A 26,548-nucleotide genomic window follows, 5' to 3' on the forward strand; every position below is an offset into this window, starting at 1 on the left:
AAAGTTGGCTCACAGGCTGAAAGTGGGCTGGTAACTGCTAAACCGATTATTTTCGGACACTTTTCGGCCTGTGTGTACCTAGCTTTAGACCTACAAATATAGTGTCTTATCTTATCTCCCTGATTTTTCTCCTTTATCCCTCAGCAGCAGTAGCCTGTGAACCTCAGAACTGTAAATGTTCTGACTGAGCCAAGGCATACAGTCAAGGATGGAAATGTACATAATTTAATGGGAGAAAGTGAAATTTCGTTTGTGTATAGTGACCAGACCCCTATGTGGAGGGAGGGTCTACCTAGTTATAGCCTAGATATAGCCAGAGTCAAGAGGGGGTTAATTGCAGAGGGCAAGTACTTCCCTTGCAGCCCTGCTATTTAACCAGGTGAACAGTGAGAAAGAGGAGTTGTTGGTGTCTGGAGAAAGGTGACCTGTGTGCATCCTGGATCTCACTGAGAGCCTTATTGAAACTTTCCTGGTTGGTGAGTCTGCCCTTTTGGGTTTTGAACCTTTGTTAAAATTAAGCGCATTTCTACTTTTGTGTATTGTGCTGACAATAATCTGCACTGATTTTGTTTTAACTGAAGCTGAAGACAAAGCCTATTGTGTTGTGTTTTTGGGACCAAGGAGAGTTATCTCCATATAATCATCTGAACAATCAGTTTATATATAGTATTATACCTATATCATAAGTGCTAGTCCCTAAAGTAGAAGGTACATAAAAAATGTTGTTGAAGTTTTGGCGTGAAAATGAACACATTAGTAAAAAATTCACTTTGGATAGATCTTTGCATTTTAGAAGGGAACACATACAGTGCATGGACTTTCAGAAAGGTAATAAGTGTAATATTGTATGTGTTGTCAGGATCAGAGGGGAAAACAGGCATCCACCACAGAGTTCCCTGTGGTGGATGCTTTAGCTTTAAATCAGCATTACTTGTCAGCAAACAACACAATAGGCTTTGTCTTCAGCTTCAGCTTCAGCTTCAAAATCAGTGCAGATTATTGTCAGCACAATACACAAAAGCAGAAATGCGCTTTACTATAACAAAGGTTCAAAACCCAAAAGGGCAGACTCACCAACCAGGAAAGTTTCCATCAGGCAAGTCTTTCAGTGAGATCCAGGATGCACACAGGTCACCTTTCTCCAGACACCAACAACTTCTCTTTCTCACTGTTCACCTGGCTAAATAGCAGGGCTGCAAGGGAAGTACTTACCCTCTTCAATTAACCCCCTCTTGACTCTGGCTATACCCAGGCAGACCCTCCCTCCACATATTAACATATTACTCCCCCCCACCCCCACCCAGGCCAGAGGTCTGGACACTATACACAAACAAAATGGCAATAGACCCAGGAATTGTGCATTCACATTCTGGTGCACTCTCCCAGGTCTGTGTACCACTACTAATTTGAAATCATGGATAGTGAGAAACAAACTGGTGATTCTGGAATTCTTTTGTGCCATTCATGTAGGGGAAATGGGGATGGTTTGACATGAGCTTGAAGAGTCCATCCAACAAAAAGTAGAGGAGTGTCTCTAGAATCCACTTTACTGTCAGACACTCCCCTTACACAATGGAATATTTTTTCTCAGGGGGAGTGACGTTCCTAGTCAGTTGCACAATAGGGAGTCTTCTCCCCCAACCACCTGGGACAAGGCTGCCCTTAGACCCCGATGTGATGCATTTGTTTGCACTAGGAATCCTTTCTCAAAGTCTGGGGCTATGAGGACTGGTTCCCGGCACAGTCTGCTTCAAATGGCAGAAAGCTGTTTCTACCGTAGGTTGTCCCCTTCATATAGGTTTTCAAAGGTGTTGCCAGGCCAGCAAAGTTGAGGATAAACTTCCTATACTACCCACAATGGCAAGAAAAGAATGTATACACTTTATTGTGAGTAGGGCCACTTCTTGATGGTCTCCACCTTGTTTAGTTGGAATTTGATCATGCCTTTGACTAAAACATACCCCATATTGCAGGGCTCCTCTAACTCAGTTTTGCTTTTTTTTCTGGGTGATCTGCCTTTTGGAGGACATCCTAGGCTAACTGGACCTTTTATAAATTACTTTTCCAGTCATGCCTAAAGTTGGTGATGTTGTCATGGTAAGCACCTGAGAATTATTTATGGGGGTCTCAGGAGTTTGTCCATGAATCTGCCAGTAACCCTTTGTTAGATCAAGAAAAGAGAGCCAGAACTGGGACCTGTGTATGTAAACAAACAGACCCCCCTTCTGACAGGGGAGTAGAGGTAGATCTGCTGTTCTTAGTGATCAGGAACAGCGATCTCTCTCATCCTCCAGTCACTACACTCCCCCCCAGTTAGAAACATTTCCCTAGGGAACACTTAACCCCTTGATCGCCACCTAGTATTACTCCTTTCCCTGCCAGTGACATTTATACAGTAATTAGTGGCTATTTTTAGCTCTGATTGCTGTATAAATGTCCCAAAATGGTGTCAAAAGTGTCCTATCTGTCTGCCGCAATGTCGCAGTCTCGCTAAAAATAGCAGATCGCCGCCATTACTAGTAAAAAATAAATAGATAATAAAAATGTCATAACTCTATCCCCTATTTTGTAGACGCTATAAATCAATATACACTTATTGCAATTTTTTTTACCAAAAATATGTAGAATACATATTGGCCTAAACTGATGAAGAAATTTGTTTTTTTTAAACAAAAATATGGGATATTTATTATAACAAAAAGTAATATATATATATATATATATATTTTTTTTTTTTAAATTGTCGCTCTTTTTTTGTTTATAGCGCAAAAAATAAAAACTGCAGAGGTGATCAAATACCACCAAAAGAAAGCTATATTTGTGGGAAAAAAGGGACATAAATTTTGTTTGGGTACAACATAGCAGGACTGCGCAATTGTCAGTTAAAATGATGCAGTGCCGTATTGCAAAAAATGGCCTAGTCATTAAGGGGCAAATCCTTCCAGTTCTTAAGTGGTTAAGGAAATGTCTCGATTGCTCTGTAAGATTTCCCAGGACTCCTGTTTTTTAGAATAGGAGGGTCTCTGCAATTTCTACCTTTTTACCTTGAGTGTCAGGGTCTTCCTGAGCAAAACCTGTTCCTGTGTTTTAGCCTGAGGTGACCCCCAAGAACATGAGTATGAGCCAAATATAACACATTGAGCCTGAAAGGCTGGGGTACCACAAGCTGTTCAATAACTTCATTGTTTTCTTTGGTTACTCTTTACAACAAATCATGATATACAGTGAAATAGGGGAACCGCATATACTGTACACTGTATGCCCCAGGCTACTCCCTGGGGGGAGGCAGGCATCAAAGTGGGATCCTTCATCTGAGTGCTAAGAAAATCTTCCCGGTAACCCTTAAAATCTGCCAGCTCTGGCTCAGAGGAGGAAGTTTCTGCTCTTAATCTCAGAAACACCACCAGGGTCAGTTTCTGCAGGTTCACACATCTCCTGACATCTATCAAACCTTATTTATAGGCTGGAATGTGGTATGAACTACCTCATCCTTCTTTTCCTCCTTTTTATGGGAGGCTTCTGGCCCTTTCAGATTTTGTTCATACAAGTCCCAAAGTAAGGGGCAGTCTTGCCCGATCAGTCATGTGGCAATCCCAGGATCACCAGAACTTTAAGCGTAGCCGTTCCTGCTGGTGTGCACAAGGTTACACAGGCCACTGAATAGTCTTTGAGATCACAATGCACACAGATGACACCCTCCTGTTGGAACAATGCCAACCCATGTCACATTCCATTGTCTCATCCTGTTTTGGACACTGGACTGCCACATAACCCTGTTGGCAACAGAACCAGCACCAAACCTCAAGGAGATCTCTTTCCCACTGCTAGCTTCAGCTTCTGTTGCAGGGGCGTGACTGAAAAGGGTCTGCTGACTGCCAATGGCGGAGAACGCTGACTGGAGTGTTCTGGCAGGGGGGCAGCCCCCTTGTCAGAACACAATAGCTCAGTGGGGAAGATTTATCCACTGTCAGTTTTTTTTTTCGTTAAGCCCTGCAGGGTTGAAGGTAAAAAAAACTAATGTGTACTAGACTTAACTCTGACAATGCTGTAGACTAAATCCTCCTTAAAGCGGAGATCCTCCCACCCCTGCAAAAATTAAAAGCCAGCAGCTACACATCCGGCAGCTGCTGACTTTTAATAATATGACACTTACCTGTTCTGGAGTTCAATGATGTCAGCACAGCAGCTGATGTTTCCATCAGCTGTCAGGTGCTGCCACCACCATTGTCGGTAAGGGAACCCAGTAGTGAAGCATTATGGCTTCACGCCGGATCCCTACTGCGCATGCATGAGGCACCGCTGCGCTCTCCTTCTGGCCTGGCAGCAGGGGGAGGAGGAGGGAGCTGAGCTGCTGACGTCAAAGGCATCGGAGACAAATGAGTGGAAGTCCCTATTTTGGGTGGGACTCCGCTTTAAATAATTCTTCTTTTTTTTTTTTTTCATCTAAAACACTATAATACACTGTAATCTGATCTTTATGGTAAATGGCAATTATATATTGAATTGGTCATTTATTGCCAAAAACCTATGCTTCGTTTTTCTGTGATTATATTATGAGTAGAGTTGAAAAACATATCTGTGTATTTTATTTGCTTTAGGTCTAGAAGAAGATTTGAACTGTAAATATCGTAGCAGCACGACAAATGCTTCAGTACCAAGGAACAAAGAAAACTACAGTAGCCAGGTAAATAGATTGTCAAGTATTGGAAGACATAAATGACATGTTCATTCTCTCCTGATATAAAGTAGGTATGCTATTGTTATAGCATACAGTAACTATATGCAAGACAGCTATTCATACAGGTGTTGGGCCAAAAACAACAAACATGCATTTGGGAACTTTGACTGTACCAATCAATTATAATAAAAAAAAAATATATATATATATAAATATATATCTATAGATATATCTATAGATATATATATATATTAATTATTATTATTTAGTAATGATGTAAGGGTCACACGGCCATGATCTGAGTTTATAAGAAAGAAAGTTAACCTTAGATTGAGGATAGGGTTCTTTATGGTTAGAACAGCAAAAATGTTTCACCCTTCCCCAAGAGGTGGCAGGGCCGGCGCTACCACTAGGCAGACTAGGCAGCCGCCTAGGGCACACTGCCATCTAGGGACACAGCCATGGCTCCTGGGTCCCCTGCAGAGGATCGGTTCCCCCCTGGTAGGTCGTGGCGCGGTGTGGAAGGTTGCAGGAGGAAAGGCAGCTCCCACAGCTCCATCTGGCTACCTGCTGGTGCAGAGTAGCTGGGCATAGAGAAGGAGCAGGCAGATCCCTCCCCTCCCCCCAAGCCAGGGGCAGCACCAGGTGGGTGCTTAGTCCTTCACTCTGTCAGGTCGCAAAGGGGACTAGCAGGAGCAGCCTCTTACTTGGTCTTGGGCTGCAGTACCCAACGATTAGCCTCATAGAGCTTGCAGCCTGTAGATTCTCCCGGGCTGATCGAGATGGTGGGCGGGGCGGGGGGTGTGGCTGACTCCCACGAACATCAGTGTCCTCTCTGGCTGAAATAAAAAAGACTGCACTGGGAGAAGGAGCCGTGATAGCAGCCCAGGAATCTTCACCTGTATCCATGAGGTGAGTGACTGAAGTTTTCCCTCGCAGGAGTTCGTTCTGTCCTTACTGCTTCTGCTCCCTAACCTTGGGCTGCCACCATACTGCCCAAGCACCTACTGCCCCAGCACCTACTGCCCCCAGCACCTACTGCCCCCAGCATCTACTGCCCCCACCACCTACTGCCCCCACCACCTACTACCCTCACCACCTACTGCTCTACCACCTACTGCCCCACCATCTACTACCCCAGCACCTACTGCCCCAAGCACCTACTGCCCCCACCACCAACTGCCCCAGCACCCACTGCCCTCACCACCTACTGCTCCACCACCTACTGCCCCCAGCACCTACTGCCCTCACCACCTACTTCCCCAGCACCTACTGCCCAAGCATCTACTGCCCCAAGCACCTACTGCCCCAAGCACCTACTGCCCCATCACCAACTGCCCCAGCACCTACTGACCTCACCACCTACTGCCCCAGCACCTACAGCCCCAGCACCTACTGCCCTCACCACCTACTGCCCCCAGCACCTACTGACCCAAGCACCTACTGCCCCCATCACCAACTGCCACAGCACCTACTGCCTTCACCACCTACTGTCCAACCACCTACTGCCCCAGCACCTACTGCCCCCAGCACCTACTGCTCCAGAACATAATTCCCCCAGCACATACTGCCCTCACCACATACTGCTCTCACCACATACTGCTCTCACCACATACTGCCCCCAGCACATACTGCCCTCACCACATACTGCCCTCACCACATACTGCCCTCACTACATACTGCCCTCACTACATACTGCCCCCAGCACATACTGCTCTCACCACATACTGCCCTCAGCACATATTGTCCTCACCAAATACTGTCCACACCACATACTGCCCTCACCACATACTGCCCTCACCACATACTGCCCTCACTACATACTGCCCCCAGCACATACTGCTCTCACCACATACTGCCCCCACCACATACTGCCCTCACCACATACTGCCCCATCACATACTGCCCTCACTAATGGAGCTAGCATTGGCAGGGAAGTGAGAAAGTAACCCTGCACAGGTGCAAGTAGCTGGTCTTGCCTAGGGCGCAAAAAAATCTAGCACCAGCCCTGAGAGGTGATACAAGCTGAGAGTGTCGACAACATCAAAAAACTTTTAGATGTCTGTCTAGAGCCATCCACTTTTATCAAAAAAAACCTTTGCTGGCTTTTAAAGCAGATATCAAGCAAGCTTGATTTAACCACTTGTCTGCCATGAAATTTATAAATGTACCTTGGTAGTCAAGTGGTTAAATGTAGATGTTACCATCTATTATCTGTTGCAATCATTGTATCTAGTTTTTTTCAATTATCCCAATCTGTTAGGGGCCTTTCACATAGGCCTTCAGATCTGATCCCTCGCTGATTTGTGCGGCTAGTCCTTGTGTGAAAGGGCCTTAAGTTGTTACAGGTGACACTCCTGACAGCTAATGCAAGCTTTCTCAAAGTGCAGAGTCTGAGTGATAGATCGGTCTTCAGCAGAGCACCACACAAGCAACGATGGTCTGGAATTACTAGTGGTTCTTCTAATATCACTAGAGTGCAGCCCTTGAGTTTGCCCCCCTATGGAGTCACTAGAGCAGGGTGGCAATGTTGAATGGCAGGGTGGAATGATGCAAAAGGTCAGTGTCCAAGCAGAGGTCGAGGCAGGTGGCAGACAGGGTGAATAACAGGAACGGGTAGAGCTGGCCATTGATAGTATGTTTTATATACACTTTCTTTTAACTGGAATAAAAACGATGATTACATTACTGTCTCATTTTTCATTATTGTACTTTAAAGTGTCACTTCAATTTTTCCTGCAGGAATGTACATATCAAATGAAGTAGTTAGCTGACAAAGATGATTCATCATATCTACTTGCTAGAAAATAGATATAAGATATAGGGACATGTTTAAAACAGTGAAACATTCCCCAAACATCCACAGGTGGTTATGAATTATTTGCAATTTAAGCTGCATGCACCAGAAAGTCACCTAAAATGAATATTTAACAGATATCACATTTACTGCTTAGCGATGATGTTACTTGTCAAGAGGGAGATATATATACTGTGTGTATATATATCTATATAGATATAGATATATATATCTATATCTATATAGATATATATCTATATACAGTATCTCACAAAAGTGAGTACACCCATCACATTTTTGTAAAAAATGTATTATATCTTTTCATGTGACAACACTGAAGAAAAGAAAATTTTGCTACAATGTAAAGTAGTGAGTGTACAGTTTGTATAACAGTGTAAATTTGCTGTCCCCCCAAAATAACTCAACACACAGCCATTAATGTCTAAACCGCTGGCAACAAAAAAGAGTACATTCCTAAGTGAAAATGTCCAAATTAGCCATTTCCCTCCCTGGTGTGATGTGACTCGTTAGTCTTACAAGGTCTCAGGCGTGAATGTGGAGCTGGTGTGTTCAATTTGGTTTTATCACTCTCACTCTCTCATACTGGTCACTGGAAGTTCAACATGGTACCTCATGGCAAAGAACTCTGTGAGAATCTGAAAAAAAAGAATTGCTGCTCTATATAAAGATGGCCTAGGCTATAAGAAGATTGCTAAGACCCTGAAACTGAGCTGCAGCGTGGTGGCAAGACCATACTGCGGTTCAGGACAGGTTTCACTCAGAACGGGCCTCGCCATGGTCGACCAAAGAAGTTGAGTGCACATGCTCAGTGTCATATCCAGAGGTTGTCTTTGGGAAATAAATGTATGAGTGCTACCAGCATTGCTGCAGAGGTTGAAGGGGTGGGGGGTCAGCCTGTCAGTGCTCAGACCATACACCTCACACTGCATCAAATTGGTCATCATGGCTGTCATCCCAGAAGGAAGCCTCTTCTAAAGATGATGTACATGAAAGCCCAAAAACAGTTTGCTGAAGAGAAGCAGACTAAGGACATGAATTACTGGAACCATGTCCTGTGGTCTGATGAGACCAAGATAACCTTATTTGGTTCAGATGGTGTCAAGCGTGGTGTGGCGGCAAACAGGTGAGGAGTACAAAGACTTGCCTACAGTCAAGCATGGTGGTGGGAGTGTCATGGTCTGGGGCTGCATGAGTGCTGCCAGCATTGGGGAGCTACAGTTCATTGAGGGAACCATGAATGCCAACATGTACTGTGACATGCTGAAGCAGGGCATGATCCCCTCCCTTTGGAGACTGGGCCGCAGGGCAGTATTAAAACATGATAACGACCCCAAACACACCTCCAAGATGACCATTGCCTTACTAAAGAAGCTGAGGGTAAAGGTGATGGACTGGCCAAGCATGTCTCCAGACCTAAACCCTATTGGACATCTGTGGGGCATCCTCAAACGGAAGGTGGAGGAGTGCAAGGTCTCTAACATCCACTAGCTCCGTGATGTCATCATGGAGAAGTGGAAGAGGACTCCAGTGGCAACCTGTGAAGCTCTGGTGAACTTCATGCCCAAGAGGGTTAAGGCAGTGCTGGAAAATAATGGTGGCCACACAAAATATTGACACTTTGGGCCCAATTTGGAAATTTTCATTTAGGGGTGTACTCACTTTTCTTGCCAGCATTTTACAAATTAATGGCTGTGTGTTGAGTTATTTTAAGGGGACAGCAAATTTACACTGTTACACAAGCTGTACACTCACTACTTTACATTGTAGCAAAGTGTCATTTCTTCAGTGATGCCACATGAAAAGATATAATAAAATATTTACAAAAATGTTAAGGGTGTACTCACTTTTGTGAGATACTGTGTATATGTGTATATATATGTATATATATATATATATATATATATATATATATATATATATATATATATATACACATACATATACACAGTATACACTCATCAGTCACTTTATTTGCCTTCAGAACTTCCTTAATTCCTCATGGCATAGATTCAACAAGGTATTGGAGACATTCCTCAGAGATTTAAATTTTGGTCCATATTGACATGCATCACGCATTTGCTGCAGATTTGTTAGCTTCACATTATTATTATTATTATACAGGATTTATATAGCGCCAACAGTTTACGCAGTGCTTTACAACTTGAGGGTAGACAGTACAAATACAATACACTTAAATACAGTAGGAATCAGAGGGCCCTGCTCCTTAGAGCTTACAATCTAAGTGGCTTACAATCTAAGAGACATCCATGATGTGAATCTCCCATTCCACCACATCCCAAAGGTGCTCTATTGGACTGAGATCTGATGACTGTGGAGGCCATAGGAGTACCGTGAACTCATTGTCATGTTCAAGAAACCAGTTTGAGATGATTTGAGCTTTGTGACATGGTACATTATCCTCCTGGAATTATCCATTAGAAGATGGGTACACTGTAGTCATAAAGGGATGTAAATGGTCAGCAACAATACTCAAGTAGGCCGTGGCATTTAAATGATGCTCAATTGGTACTAAGGGGCCCAAAGTGTGCCAAAAAATATCCCCCACACCATTACACCACCAGCAGTAGCCTGAACTGTTGATACAAGGCAAGATGGATCCATGCTTTCATGTTGTTTATTTGTTTAAATTCTGACCCTGCCATCTGAATGTCACAGCCGAAATCAATACTCATCAAACCAGGCAATGTTTTTCCAATCTTCTAATGTCCAATTTTGGTGAGCCTGTTTAAATTGTAGCCTCAGTTTCCTGTTTTTAGCTGACACTTGGTGTGGTCTTCTTCTACTGTAGCCCATCTGCGTCAAGTTTCGATGTGTTGTGCATTAAGAGATGTTATTCTGCATACCTTGATTGTAACAAGTGGTTATTTGGGTTACTGTTGCCTTTCTGTCATCTTGACTCAGTCTGCCCATTCTACCTCTCACCTCTGACATCAACAAGGCATTTTTGTGCACACAAATGCCGCTCACTGGATATGTTCTATTTTTTGGACCATACTTTGTAAACCCTAGAGATGGTTGTGTTTGAAAATCCCAGCAGATAAGCAGTTTTTGAAATACTCAGACCAGCCCATCTGGCACCAACAACCATGCCACACTCAAGGCCACTTAAATCCCCTTTCATCCCCATTCTCATGAACTTTTGAACTTCAGCAAGTCATCTTCACCACGTCTAGATGTCTAAATGCATTGAGTTGCTGCCATGCGATTGGCTAATTAGCAATTTATGTTACCAAGTGGACATGTGCACACTGAAATATTTTGTTTCGGAATTTTGTTTTCGTCCGAAAAATAAATTTTTTTCGTTACTCCCGAAATTCGTTTTTATTTATTTTGTTTCGTTAAAAAAATGCATTCGTCCAAAAATCCCAAATAATTAAGGTCAAATCTGTCATTGAAGGCTTATGGTGTCTGTCGAATGTTCTAAGAAGATTCGATGGAGCAGCGAAACTGTACGACGCCGCAATCGTACATTTCCGGTCGAATGTTCCGCCTACAAGCTATAGTAGAATTCTAATGTTGTATGACACTAGTAATAATTATATTTATTAATTATTATTACTAGTCAACCAACATTAGAATTCTTCTATAGCCTATGGGCGGAGCATTTGACCATAAATGTCCGCTCGCGGCAACTGCTTCGTCGAATCTTCATGTCGAATCTTCATGTCGAATAATCTTGGACTAATAGAGTTAGGTTAGGCACATTCAACCTTTTTTGCTATTGTCTCTATAATGTTGAATCTTTTCTCTCTATGTAGAATAATCTTGGACTAATAGAGCTAAGGTTAGGCACATTCGACCACAGGTTCGATGGACACAGATCACTATTGTCAGCGTCATGTCAAATCTTCTATCCGTATCGAACTGTTGTCGCAACGAAAACGAAAATAAAGCATTTGTTTATGTTGGATCTTTTGGTTTTCGGATTCTGCATGTTCGTTATCGTTTGTTAAAACGATAATGAAAATACCCGAAATTCGGACGAAAATGCATTCAGACGAAAACGAATGCACATGTCTATTACTAAGCAATTGAACAGGTTACCTAATAAAGTGGCCAGTGAGTGTATATATACACACTACTATGCAGAAGTTTTAGGCAGGTGTGAAAAAATGCTGTAAATTAAGAATTTATCGATTAACAAAATGTAAAGTAAATGAACAGCAGAGAAATCCAAATTCAGTCATTATTTTGGTGTGACCAACCTTTGCCTTCAAAACAGCATCAATTCTTGTACACTTGCACACAGTTATTGAAGGAACTCGGCAGCTAGCTTGTTCCAAATATCTTGGAGAACTGACCACAGACCATCTGTGGATGTAGGCTGCCTCAAACCTTCCATCTCTTCATGTAATCCCAGACAAACTCGATGATTTCGAGATCAGGGCTCTGTGGGGGTCAAACCATCACTTCCAGGACTCTTGGTTTATGTTGAAGGTAGTCCTTAATGACATTGGCTGTATGTTTGAGGTTGCTGTCCTGCTGCAGAATACAGAATACCTCCCTGATGGTATGGCATGATGGATAAGTATCTGCCTGTATTCCTCAGCTTTGAGTACACCATTGACTTTGAGCAAATCTCCAACTCCATTTGCAGAAATGTAGCTCACAACTTGCAAAGAACCTCCACCATGCTTCACTGTTGCCTGTAGACTCTAATTATTGTACCCCTCTCGAGCCCATTGGTGAACAAACTGCCCCCTGCTAGGGCTGAGCGTACACCCCCAGTTTGGTTCACACCAGAACTTGCGAACAGGCAAAAAATGTGTGCGAACACCGCTAAAGTCTATGGGACATGAACATGAAAAATCAAAAGTGCTCATATTGAAGGCTTATATGCAAGGTATTGTCATAGAAAGTGTTTGGGGACCTGGGTCCTGCCCCAATGCAAAAAAAAGTTTTAAGAACATTATTTTTTTCAGCAGCAGTGATTTTAATAATGCTTAATAAATAAAAATAAAATATTCCTTTAACTATCGTGTCGGGGTGTCCTTAGTATGCCTGTAAAGTAGCGCATCTTTCCGTGTTTAGAACAGTATCACAGCAAAATTATATTTCTAAAGGAAAAAATGTCATTTAAAACTGTTTGCGGCTGTAATGAATTGTCAGATCCCAGCAATATAGATAATCATTGAAAAAAACGGCATGGGTTCCCCCAGTCCATTACCAGGTCCTTTGGGTGACATAAACGGGTGACCTTGCCCCCTTCTGACGTCATGTGACGTCACGTAATATCAGAGGGGGGCGGGTCCCCTGTTTATGTCACCGGGTGGCCCCGCCCTCAGCTATATAACAGCTGAAAAATGCAGAAAGCCTGCAGTCAGGGGGAGCCTCCCATGGAGGTGGAGTTTTTTCCATTTTTTTTTCTCAGGTCCTCAGACGCTGTGATCAAAGATGAATGGACATTGCGAGACACTTTTTTTTTAAAGGACTTGTCCCAAACTTGTCCCAAACTTCTCCTGTCATTTTTACCATTTTGACACTTTTTTTGGTGAATGTGTAGGGGTACAATGTACCTGATACCCATTCACATAGGAGGGGGCCAGGATCTGGGGGTCCCCTTGTTAAAAGGAGCTACCAGATTCCGATAAGCCCCCCACCCACAGACCCCCACAACCCCCAGGCAAGGGTTATGGTGATGAGGCCCTTGTCCCCATCAACATGGGGACAAGGTGTTTTGGGGGGGCCCCAAAACACCTTCCCCATGTTGAGGACATGTGGCCTGGTACAGTTCAGGAGGGGGGCGCTCTCTCGTCCCCCCCCCATTTTTCCTCCGGCCTGCCAGGTTGCGTGCTCGGATAAGGGTTTAGTATTGATTTTGGGGGGACCCCTATGCCATTTTTTTTAGATTTTGGCTAGGTGTTCCCCTTAAAATCCATACCAGACCTGAAGGGCCTAGTATGGATTTTGGGGGGGTCCCCTACGCCATTTTTTTTAAAATTTGGCGCAGGGTTTTCCTTAATATCCATACCAGACCCAAAGGGCCTGGTAATGGACCGGGAGGGGGGAACCTATGCCATTTTTAAAAATGATTTTTATCTATATTGCCGGGATCCGGCAATACATTACAGCCGCGAGCAGTTTTCAATCAAATTTTTTCCTTTACAAGTGTCATTTTGCTGCTCTCATTCGTAACACTATGTACGGCTGCCGTGTAAGTAGCCTTACATAGTGTGGGGCGTGGACTCAGCCCCCTAAACCATGATTGGCCAAAGGCACCCTGCCTTTGGTCAGTTATGGCTCTCACATCATGGCTCTCACATGCAGGTCAGGTGCATGCTTTAGCCAATCAGCAGCCATCAATGCACTGCGATCTTGCAGTGCATTGATGGTCTTGCTATTCATTATGGCACGTTCCGCGGGTGCTCGAATTTCCCGCGAATGCCCCATAATGTTCGGTATTCAGTGAACGGGTGAACACCCGATGTTCGAGTCGAATTTACATTCGACTCAAACCGTGGGCTCATCCCTACCCCCTGCTACAGCCAAATGTTTCACAGTTTGACACAACAGTCCAGAGCTCCTTCTGCCATTTTTTTCTGCACCCCAGTTCCTATGTTTTCATGCATAGTTGAGTTGCTTAGCCTTGTTGCCACGTTAGAAGTGTGCCTTTTTTTGCTGCTTTTCTTCCATGAAGACCACTTCTGGACAGACGTCTTCAGACAGTAGATGGGTGTACCTGGGTCCCACTGCTTTCTGCCAATTCTGTACTGATGACACTGCTGGACATCTTCTGATGTCGAAGGGAAGTAAGCATGCTGTATCTTTCATCTAAAGCATAAAGTTCCATTGGCCCACCACTACGTCTACGGTCCTCAGAGTTACCCATTTCTTTGTGCTTCTTCAAAAAAGCTTGAACAGCACATTTGGAAATCCCAGTCTGCTTTGAAATCATTTCATGGGATAGACTTTGCTGATGTAGTATAACTAGTTACCTTGTGTCTTGCTGCTGTGTTCAGTCTTGCCATAGTGAATGATCTGTGACATGAAACTGTCTTCCACAATCCCTCCTTTGTAGCAGAGTATGGCTGTTCCTCATCCCATTTTAACCCTCCTACACAGCTGTTTCTGTTTCAGTTAATGGCTGTGTTTCAACCTACATATGAAATTGATGATCATTAGCATCTGCTTTGTATAATCGATTAGTCATACACCCGAATCTAATCCTACAATATCCCTGACTTTGTGCAAGTGTACAAAGTGAGCCAGTGTAGAATTGATGCTGGTTTGAAGCCAAAGAGTAGTCACACCAAATATTGATTTGTTTTATATTTCTGTTTTGTTTGCTCATTTTGCATTTTGTAAACTGATAAAATAACAAATAAATTATACAGTATATTTTTTAAAGCATTCTTACTTTACAGCATTTCTTCACACTTGCCTAAAACCTTTGCAGAGCACTATGTGTATGTGTGTGTATATGTGTATATGTATATATGTGTGTATATATATATATATATATATATATTGGTTTGTACATAATTGTTTCTATTTGTTAAGATGGGGACTAGAAATAAAATTATTATATATTTTTTTATCCAGGTAAATAAGAACTACATAGTCCTTTATTCAGTCAGCTTTTAGAGCTTTAGGTTTCTTTTCAAATTTCTTTTTCTCTTTTTACAAACTGTTGAAAAAAATCCTTTTGTTTACAGTCTCAGTAACTCAGACTGCATTTAACAGACAAAAGAAAAGCTAGCAGTAGTTAGTCACAGTCCACTACATCTTAAAGAGGAACTTCACCCCCCATCCTGCATTTTTTTATTTTTATCCCCCTTTTTCCCAGTGGATACAGTATTGCCGTGTTGTGATCTGCTGCTCTGGTGTCACAGCCCTGAGTCCCACACTGTCATCTTGGCCCTCCTCGGTTGTCCTGACCTGGCTTCCTCCTCTGTGTTTAAGCATCTGGCCCACAGCGATTCCTGTCAACTCTGCCTATCAAACACTATGATTCCTCACTTCCAAAGCCTCCTAGCATATGTTATTGGCTAATCCCAGGAAGCTGTGGGAGCAGGGACACTCCATTCCCATGTAGGAAAGAATGGTTAGGGACAATGCTAGTAAGAAACACATAAAAAGGTAGCAAAGCAAAAATATAAAACTTTAATCACCATTTTACATTGCAGAGGAGGTAGGAGTGCTGAAACTTTAAGTCACTCAAGGGAGGAAGGTCCACTTTAAGGACATTCTTTGTAGGACAGTGAGGTGCAAACTATTGACAGAGAGGGCATCAAGTTAACAAGACAAATGAAAGAAGCCATTTACATCACACCGGAACAATCATTCCTGAGCAGGGGTGAGAGCTCCAACACCATCTGTCTTCTACATATAATACTGTTTAACAGTTCTACCTTGGTGATTTAACAGCAATTTAAAACAACCAATGCCAATAATTATTTAGCTGGAGGAACACTGTGGTTCTACAACGTTCACACCTCTTGTATTTGGACAATTAACATCTTCACATCCCATGGTGATTGAATTTGAGGTGTTTGTGTTTCTGTGTGGAAATAAATGCTGGGGCATCTTCCTTCCTTCTTCACTGGAACTTGAGAAGTGGCTTTGAAGCAGCAGCTTATTTTACAAATAGCTACATGAGATATGGATAAAAACTACAACATGACAAAATAAATAAATTGCACACTGTGTATCTGTACTGCCAAAATAGTCGATAAAACATTCATTATATTTATAGTACTGATGGGAGCCTGGAAGACAACCATATATCTTCAGGCACATTCTTTAGAGCATGAAATAACTCTCTATAGAGTCATTCTCTCAAGTTTATTTTATACGTGCTTAATTATTGTAACAGAATTCAATCTAATTGTGGTATCTAAACATGATTAGGAACATATGGTTTGTTTAAGTCAGTCTAGAAAAAGCAGCTGAAAGTTTCTGCCTGTCTTCTTTAAGAAAATGTTAGTTTTTCAAATTTCTTCATTGACAATAAAAATGATGATATGAGATCAAAACAATATAACAAAGTCCTGTTTAAATTTCTATTAGTGGTTTATATTACAGTGCCTTGAAAAAGTATTCACACCCCTTGAAATTTTCCACATTTTGTCATGTTACAACCAAAAACCTAATTTAATTTTATCAGGATTTTATGTAATAGACCAACACAAAGTGGCACATAATTGTGAAGTGGAAAGAAAATGATAATTTGATCAAATTGTTTTACAAATAAATATCTGAAAAGTGTGCCGTGCATTTGTATTCGGTACCCTTTACTCTGATACCTCTAACTAAAATCTAGTGGAATCAATTGCCTTCACAGGTCACCTAATTAGTAAATAGAGTCCACCTGTGTGTAATTTAATCTCAGTATAAATACAGCTGTTCTGTGAAGCCCTCAGAGGTTTGTTAGAGAACCTTAGTGAACAAACAGCATAGTGCAAAAGTTGTGCAATATGACGTCCCAAATGCAAATTTTTGGAAAAGATTTACTTCCAAGGAGGGGGTTATTCACACCACTCACTGATGGAGACAAAAGATTCCCAGCTCTAAAAGACAGTGGGGAGAGAGAATATAGGGATCGTCTAAATAATCTATAATGAATAAGGGGAAAGGACTCTATGAGGTTGGAGGCACTGGTAAAAGTGCAAGTCCCCAAGGGGAACCTCCAGAGTCCTAAACAATGAAATAAATTCAAATTCTATCGTATATATGTCAAAATTAGGGATGAGCCGAACACCCCCCTGTTCGGTTCGCACTAGAACATGTGAACAAGAAAAAAGTTTGTTTGAACACGCAAACACCGTTAAAGTCTATGGGACATGAACATGAATAATCAAAAGTGCTAATTTTAAAGGCTTATATGCAAGTTATTGTCATAAAAAGTGTTTGGGGACCTGGGTCCTGCCCCAGGGGACATGGATCAATGCAAAAAAACTTTTAAAAATGGCCGTTTTTTCAGGAGCAGTGATTTTAATAATGCTTAAAGTCAAACAATAAAAGTGTAATATCCCTTTAAATTTCGTAGCTGGTAGGGGGTGTCTATAGTATGCCTATAAAGGGGCACGTGTTTCCCGTGTTTAGAACAGTCTAACAGCAAAATGACATCTCAAAGGAAAAAGCCATTTAAAACTACTCGCGGCTATTGCATTGCCGGTCCGACAATACACATAGAAGTTCATTGATAAAAACAGCATGGGAATTCCCCACAGGGGAACCCCGAACCAAAATTAAAAAAAAAATGATGTGGGATCCCCCTAAATTCCATACCAGGCCCTTCAGGTCTGGTATGGATATTAAGGGGAACCCCAGCCAAATTTTTTTTTTAAATGACGTGGGGGTCCCCCTAAATTCCATACCAGACCCTTCAGGTCTGGTATGGATTTTAAGGGGAACCCCGCGCCAAAAAAAAAAACGGCGTGGGGTCCCCCCAAAAATCCATACCAGACCCTTATCCGAGCACTCAACCTGGCAGGCCGCATGAAAAGAGGGGGGGACGAGAGAGCGCCCCCCCTCCTGAACCGTACCAGGCCACATGCCCTCAGCATTGGAAGGGTGCTTTGGGGTAGCCCCCCAAAACACCTTGTCCCCATGTTGATGAGGACAAGGGCCTCATCCCCACAACCCTGGCCGGTGGTTGTGGGGGTCTGCGGGGGGGCTTATCAGAATCTGGAAGCCCCCTTTAACAAGGGGACCCCCAGATCCCGGCCCCCCTGTGCGAAATGGTAAGGGGGTACGAAAGTACCCCTACCATTTCACTAAAATACTGTCAAAAATGTTAAAAATGACAAGAGACAGTTTTTGACAATTCCTTTATTTAAATGCTTCTTCTTTCTTCTTTCTTCTATCTTCCTTCATCTTCTTATTCTTCTTCTGGTTTTTCTGGCTCTTCTGATTCTTCCTCCGGCATTCTCATCCAGCATCTCCTCCGCGGCGTCTTCTATCTTCTTCTCCTCGGGCTGCTCCGCACCCATGGCATGGGGGGAGGCTCCCGCTCTTCTCTTCATCTTCTTCTCTTCTTCATCTTCTTCTTCATCTTCTTCTCTACTTCATCTTCTTCTCTTCTTCTCTTCATTTTCTTCTCCGGGCCGCTCCGCATCCATGTTGGCATGGAGGGAGGCTCCCACTGTGTGACGGCATCTCCTCGTCTGACGGTTCTTAAATAATGGGGGGCGGGGCCATCCAGTGACCCCTTCCCCCTCTGACGCACGGTGACTTGACGGGACTTCCCTGTGATGTCACGGGGAATGCCACAGGGGAGTCCCGTCATGTCCCGTGCGTCAGAGGGGGGCGGGGTCACCGGGTGGCCCCGCCCCCGTCATTTAAGAACCGTCAAAAGAGGAGACGCCATCACACAGCGGGAGCCTCCCTCCATGCCAGCATGGATGCGGAGCGGCCCGGAGAAGAAAATTAAGAAGAGAAGAAAAGAAGAAGATGAAGAAGAGAAGAAGATGAAGAAGAGAAGAAGTTGAAGAGAAGAGCGGGAGCCTCCCCCCATGCCATGGGTGCGGAGCGTCCCGAGGAGAAGAAGATAGAAGATGCCGCGGAGGAGATGCTGGACGAGAACGCTGGAGGAAGAACCAGAAGAGCCAGAAGAACCAGAAGAAGAAGAAGATGAAGGGAGATAGAAGAAAGAAGAAAGAAGAAGCATTTAAATAAAGGAATTGTCAAAAACTGTCTCTTGTCATTTTTAACATTTTTGACAGTTTTTTAGTCAAATCCCTTACCATTTCACACAGGGAGGGCCGGGATCTGGGGGTCCCCTTGTTAAAGGGGGCTTCCAGATTCCGATAAGCCCCCCGCCTGCAGACCCCCACAACCACCGGCCAGGGTTGTGGGGATGAGGCCCTTGTCCTCATCAACATGGGGACAAGGTGTTTTGGGGGGCTACCCCAAAGCACCCTCCCAATGTTGAGGGCATGTGGCCTGGTACGGTTCAGGAGGGGGGGCGCTCTCTCATCCCCCCCTCTTTTCCTGCGGCCTGCCAGGTTGCGTGCTCGGATAAGGGTCTGGTATGGATTTTTGGGGGGACCCCACACCGTTTTTTTTTTTGGCGCGGGGTTCCCCTTAAAATCCATACCAGACCTGAAGGGTCTGGTATGGAATTTAGGGGGACCCCCACGTCATTTTTTTTTATTTTGGCCGGGGTTCCCCTTAATATTTGGTTCGGGGTTCCCCTGTGGGGAATTCCCATGCCGTTTTTATCAATGAACTTCTATGTGTATTGTCGGACCGGCAATGCAATAGCCGCGAGTAGTTTTAAATGGCTTTTTTCCTTTGAAATGTCATTTTGCTGTCAGACTGTTCTAAACACGGGAAACATGCGCCCCTTTACAGGCATACTATAGACACCCCCCAGGTAAGAAATTTAAAGGGATATTACACTTTTATTGTTTGACTTTAATCATTATTAAAATCACTGCTCCTGAAAAAACGGACGTTTTTAAAACTTTTTTTTGCATTGATCCATGTCCCCTGGGGCAGAACTCAGGTCCCCAAACACTTTTTATGACAATAACTTGCATATAAGCCTTTAAAATTAGCACTTTTGATTTCTTCCATAGACTTTTAAAGGGTGTTCCGCGGCATTCGAATTTGCCGCAAACACCCCAAATTGTTCGCTGTTCGGCGAACTTGCGAACAGCCAATGTTCGAGTCGAACATGAGTTCGAATCGAACTCGAAGCTCATCCCTAGTCAAAATGTATCAAATCATGTCCAAAAATTCACCCAGCTTACCAAGCTTTGCTGAGTGTCTCTTCCGCAGATGGATCCACAGCCGCCCAAAGTCCCAAAAGCGTCCAGTTAAAGAGGAAAAATGCACCTCTTCCATTAAGGACATAAACAGGATGGTACTGACTATCTAGGACCAAGTGTCATAGAATGGAGATGGCGGCTCTAGGGTTCCCGGCATTCTCCTTTTATGGCCGATGCTCATTCACCGCAGGAGCTCCGCAGAGCACTGAGGAACGACACCCGATCACATGACCACAATGACGTCTTTACCTACGTGCCGCTCATACGGAGATTCCCCGTCAAGGCGGCGTGTGTCTACAAAACAGGACGCAGGGGGAGCGGGGCCAGCAAACACACAGTGTTAAAAATCCCCTTAGGGTCTAAAGAATAAATATTTTTAATTAAAGAAAAAGGAATGAAGCAGATATTAAATTATAATTTAATATACGAAGAAAGTTTCACACCTCAAAATTTGCTTGCATTTTAGCTTGGGTTTTTGTCTTTGTATTTGAAACATACGGACTTGCACGAATGTAGCATACTGGGTATATACAATATGGTGGCATTATTTCATTTTTTAACTTGAGATTAGAAGAAAAAGTAGATTACGGAATAGCTGTCATTATGTTTTTTGGTGTCTGGTTGATGTGGGAACATATAAATTCTTGCACATCCCTATCCTTCAGGTGTTCTTACACTGTCTTGGTATCAGGCTGATTAAATTGATTTTGTTACTCCAGTGTTCTGGGCTTCATTCTTACTAGGCACACTAGATAGAAGGAGTTTGTTGGTTCCTTTTATGTACTAATGCTATCCAATAACCTTTCAGTAGGTTTTACAGTCTTCAGTCTAAACTGCGTATTTATATATGACTATAGTAATATTGGATTGCTTGGCAGTCCAATAAGGTATGGATTGTTGTGAATGGTTTAGCCTCCTCTGGAAATTTGATAAAAGATTTTTTAAAGAAAAAATGTATCCTTCCGAGGGGTTTATTTTGTTTTCCTTGTTGGATTTTATGCATCTGTATTTTTTAAGTGAATACAATTTTCATGACTTCAGGTGGCCATTTGTGGTTCAAGCTGTGCAAGCGATGAAATCAATACAAGTATTGCTTGTGGCAATCAGATAAGCATTGGGTCATGTAGAGCTTCTCTAAAGTATGACTAAGTGCTGCACGTTCCCCTTTCTATGCAGAACTGGGGGCAAGTACATTTTAATGGTGGTTGTTCTTGATGAGATTTGACCATCTATGACCAGCCTTAGAATGATGTCACAATGTTGACTCTATCGCTAGGGACACATCACCAGTGACAGAGTTACATTAAAAAATCTTTCCCCTACCTTTGTGCAATTTTATTTATTTCAGTTACTTATATAGCGCCGTCAATTTACGCAGCACTTTACATAAACATGGTACATTCACATCAGTCCCTACCCTCAAGGAGCTTACAATCTAAGGTCCCTAACTCGCATTCATACATACTAGGGACAATGTAAACAGGATCCAATTAACCTACCAGCATGTCTTTGGTGTGCAATCACTATCTCCCTGGTCCTGAATGCTGCCAAATTTCACCCGCTAGCAAACTAGCAGGTATACATAAATAATAGGACAGAAATACCAGAATAGCATTCTTTTTCAGGTTGCTTGAAACAAGAAAATGGGCATTGCAGTTTGTTGTGTATAGGGCTATGAAGCCCATGGTGACCCATGTTTACAGCTAAAAGCTTCTACAATGGTCACATGAATATCAGAACTGGACTATGGAGCATTGGAAGAAGGTGGCCCTGTCTGATGAATCACATTTTCTTTTACATTATGTGGATGGCCGGATGCTTATGCATCACTCACCTGGGGAAGAGATGGCACCAGGATGCGGTATAAGAAGGCAATTCGGCAGAGGCAGTGCGATGCTTTGGGCAATGTTCTGCTGGGAAACCTTGGGTCCTGCCATTCATGTGGATGTTACTTTGGTGTCCGTGCCTCAATGGGTCAGGGCTGTTTTAGCAAAAGGGGGCCATGCTTAATATTAGGTTGGTGGTTATAATGGTTTGGCTGATCGGTGTTGTTTTGGTAACATTTCCTGAATAAATGCTATTTCCACCATTATATTCCTCTTTATTTATAAATTCTATCAAGACTGCTATTGAAGCTTTAAGTTAACTTTTTTTACAGGTTTGGGCAATTTTGCCTAGATTAAAGCGGAGGTTCACACAAAAATGGAACCTCCGCTTTTCTGAACCCTCCCCCCCTCTGGTGTCACATTTGGCACCTTTCAAGGGGAGAGGGGGGTGCAGATACCTGTCTAATACATGTATCTGCACCCACTTCTGGGAATAGACTCCCGCGGGAGTCACGCCCCCTCCCGCACCCCCCGCTGTCTCCTGGGAAACACACAGGTCCCAGGAGATAGCGGGGACCAGTTAAGATGCGCAGCGCGACTCACGCATGCACAGTAGGGAACCAGGAAGTGAAGCCGCAACGCTTCACTTTCTGATTCCCCCACCGAGAATGGCGGCGGCAGCAGCCGAGAGCCGAGCGATTGATCGGCTTCGGCTTCCGACATTGCTGGACTCCAGGACAGGTAAGTGTCTGTTTATTAAAAGTCAGCAGCTGCAGTTTTTGTAGCTGCTGGCTTTTAATATTTTTTTTGTAGGTGGACTCCCTCTTTAAGTCAGAATTCCCATATCTGTAGGTCTGCAGGCCCCTGCAGTAACCCAAATATCCCTAGCTGACCAGTTTGTGGTGGAATAAGCTACAGTCCTTGTTGGCGTTATTTTGGTATTATTTTGGCCCGAAATTGACTGACACTGTCAATTCAAACATTCAAGGTGTCTTTTGAAAGTCCCTCCATCTCCATCCCGACCAAGAGATACTCACCTTGCCAGTGCACTCCCCACACTTCTTCACCTGTCATAGCAAGCAATAAAATTCACAGTGTTTCCTCTGTCAGGTGACAGTGCTAGGGCTTTGAAAACTGTTCCTAGACCCAAGCACTGATTATTGTTGCCAGCTGTGACAGAGGAAGAAGACAGAGCAAGGTAAGTATCGGTGGGAGGGGTTGCCCCCTTTCAAAGACACTGTTAGTTTCCCCTGAAGGGGCAAGGTAACCGTGTCTTTTTAGGATCAGCTAGTGTTAGGCAAAGCCTCCTGTTTTCTATTCTCTCCTTCATAGCCATAAATTATATACAGTATATAATCAATCCAAATGTGCGTGTTGATGGAAGAAAATTTTAAAAGTGCTCTGGAACTTAGAATGTAAAACCATATGTTTCCATGAAAGGCAATATACTTATTTTGTTTCATGTTTTTTACCACTTACAATTAGTTCTTATGCATATTTTAGGAAATAAAGGGCTTTGTGTCTGTATCACGTTTTGGCTGTAAAACAATATATTGTAATTAATGATTGTATTAATTTAAACAGAGTCATGCTGTTCTCTTGTCTTCTTCAAGCTAGAAGTTACAATTGATTTTTATTTATTCATAATAGTACATTGTGTACAAACATTGCATACTGTGCATCGGAATTTGTGCTGTATACAAATGCATATAAATTATCAGTGTGTACTGGCTCCCCATTCATTATGAATGACAGATCTATTTTTCCATGGCAGTTAAAATATGAAGAGCGATGTTCACAATAGTGTATGACTGCACATGCATGTGTAAACAGCTGGTATATGGCAGCTATGGTGCAGCAAACAGCCTCCAATTTCAATGGATACACTGCTATATGATGAACTACACCGGCACTTGCATGAACTTGGGCATGTACACACAGATGTGCAACCTTGGAATTCAATGCAATGGAAGGCTAAAGTCTACACCTACTTTATGGATCCCTTACACTACCAGTTTACACTCCAAAACTGTATGGCTTCTTGTGACCACGTGCAAGAAGCCTAAAGATGCATATACAATATTAATCAAGCAGTGCTTCTTTAAAACCCTATTCACTCTTTGTATAGTAGGAATGCGCATTCCTGCGCACAATTTTGTGTGGGCGATTTACACTTATTTACATATGTCGCTCATAGAGCAGCCTATTCACTTGAATGAGCTTCCCTACGTGCATTTGTCACACAAAAGAAGCTTCTGCACCTTTTTTGGGATACAAGCTTTGTGCAATTTTACACAATTGCTGAGTGCTTCTGCCAAGCAACAATCACAGCAAAATGAACTACATTTGGGGTGCCTTTAGGAATAAAGAGCACCCAGATGTGTGCCACGCATTTTTCCCGCAATTTTAGTGTGATTTGCAATCACTGGGAAGAATGGCGCCAATTCTGGTAATGATTTCCAATTTGAATGAGGCATGGAACTTACTGCAACTCATCCATGCATGAAACAATATTAAATACCTGCTATAATAATCACACAGGCCACTCACATTTAGTGGTTCAGGATATTAATGTTGTAAAATAAAGATACCTTACAAAATACTAAATGGTTAAAGCCTCTCTGAGTTTTTTGCCCAAGTAGCCACTGATCAACAATCCCTCATTTCCATTTCCATTACATGTGACTGAACACAGTGTGCACACGCTGTAAAATGAAACTGTAGTAGCGATGAGCAAGAATTGAGAGTTTTCATTTTCCCTACTTTGCCATTTTGGGCAAATGCATTGAAGTCAATGAGTTAGATAAAATTATGCTACGTTGTGGTTTTTTTTTTCCAAGTGAACAATTGACCTTAAACAACTCCTAAGCATTACGGGAGCAAATTTTGCATAAGCAGCTGAGTGAGCAAATATATGGGTTTGGGTTTTGGTGAAATTTTGCGCCTGGCAAAATCTGCAATTAAATTAAATTATTCCTATCATCCTTACTGCTGAGCAATTTGGGGAGAGTTAAGTTAGCTGTATACTGCAAAAAAATCTTTAAAATGGACGATTTAAAAAAATGGACGAGATAGATGGGATAAGATGTTATAAACATGCATGATAAATATTATGTAAGTATAACACTTCCAGGTATTTAGTATAAAATTGATGCGCTTTAAATAAATAGTGCACAATATGCTGCTGCGACTAAGCTTAAATCCAGGAATAAAAAATGCATACATGTGAATAAAATAGATAAATAATTATGGTGCTAATACATGTGTTAAAATTGCCAAAATAAATCTTCAATTATGTGATGTGACGGTGAATATAAATAAAATAATAATGACACTCTGAGTACAATGTCCAGGCCGAGGATCCTTGAAAAAGTCATGTGTCAGTGATGCAACGCATGGGAGGAGCTTAGGACGTTCAGTGCTGCAATACACCTGAAGGTTAACAGCAGCTGTTTCTCTATGGCAAACCTCGTCCACAGCGGCTGACTGCAATCTGCATATTTGAATGCTTCTAATAGAACGGGAGTTTGTGAGTGTATCTCTTGTCACTGTTTTGCTTATGTACTATCTAGTAAGTTCACTGCACAATGATCTATTTTTTCTTTGCTTGCTTTGCATAAAACCTTTATCCTGAGAGCCGAATCACCAGCAGTATTATGGCTAAAGTGGGATGCAAGAAAAACTAAATATCCTGATACAAACGATCTAACCCAGTGAGTCAATCAATCTGGATTAAGGGAAGGAACTGTTTAATTATTTTTACTTTCCCCCACTATTTATCTCGACCTGGACATTGTACTCAGAGTGTCATTATTATTTTATTTATATTCACCGTCACATCACCAATTTGAAGATTTATTTTGGCAATTTTAACACATGTATTAGCACCATAAATATTTATCTATTTTATTCACATGTATGCATTTTTTATTCCTGGATTTAAGCTTAGTCGCAGCAGCATATTGTGCACTATTTATTTAAAGGGCATCAATTTTATACTTAGTACTATTTGTTTGGTTATCTGATCACCCTATATTGATAGCAGCTTTAATTTACTGATTTTATCATAGCACTAACTATATTGGTATATATATTTTTTTTAAGCACAATTTATTTATATCACACATATCTATCCACATCAGCGCTTGGTTTTTATTCATTTTTTTAGCACTTCCAGGTATTTATTACCGTTCACAGAGATCACAGCTCTCCCCTGACAATGTCTTTATTTTTTTTCACACCAGAAAGACAGAGACACTATTGTTCAAGCATTATCTAAAGTCACCATCTACTTCCTGCAGAGATGTTGGCTCAGAGATGACACTATCATGTAAATCCTGATGCTTGTGTAGTTCTTGGGTGTGTTCACATCTCAAAGAGATCAGCTCCAACTGCTGCCTACCCTCATCGCTTAATACAAAGTTACTATGTTGCAGTCTTATATCAGTGAAGAGTAGACTAAGTAATTTCTTCTGCTTGACTGCAGAAA

At 42.5% G+C, this 26,548-nt stretch overlaps 1 protein-coding gene across 5 annotated transcripts in view; it reads left to right on the forward strand.

Annotated features, from left to right (window-relative positions):
- The window catches only part of MYO16 (myosin XVI), a 669,347-nt gene that overhangs the window by 640,578 nt on the left and 2,221 nt on the right, over positions 1 to 26,548 (forward strand). For all 5 annotated transcript variants that reach the window (XM_073614485.1, XM_073614486.1, XM_073614487.1 and 2 more), the window contains exon 34: positions 4,599 to 4,684. In XM_073614485.1, the coding sequence (XP_073470586.1) occupies positions 4,599 to 4,684 (86 nt within the window). The remainder of the gene's footprint in view (positions 1 to 4,598; positions 4,685 to 26,548) is intronic.

The sequence above is a fragment of the Aquarana catesbeiana genome, linkage group LG02 (genome assembly GCF_042186555.1).
Source record: "Aquarana catesbeiana isolate 2022-GZ linkage group LG02, ASM4218655v1, whole genome shotgun sequence".
NCBI lineage: Eukaryota > Metazoa > Chordata > Amphibia > Anura > Ranidae > Aquarana > Aquarana catesbeiana.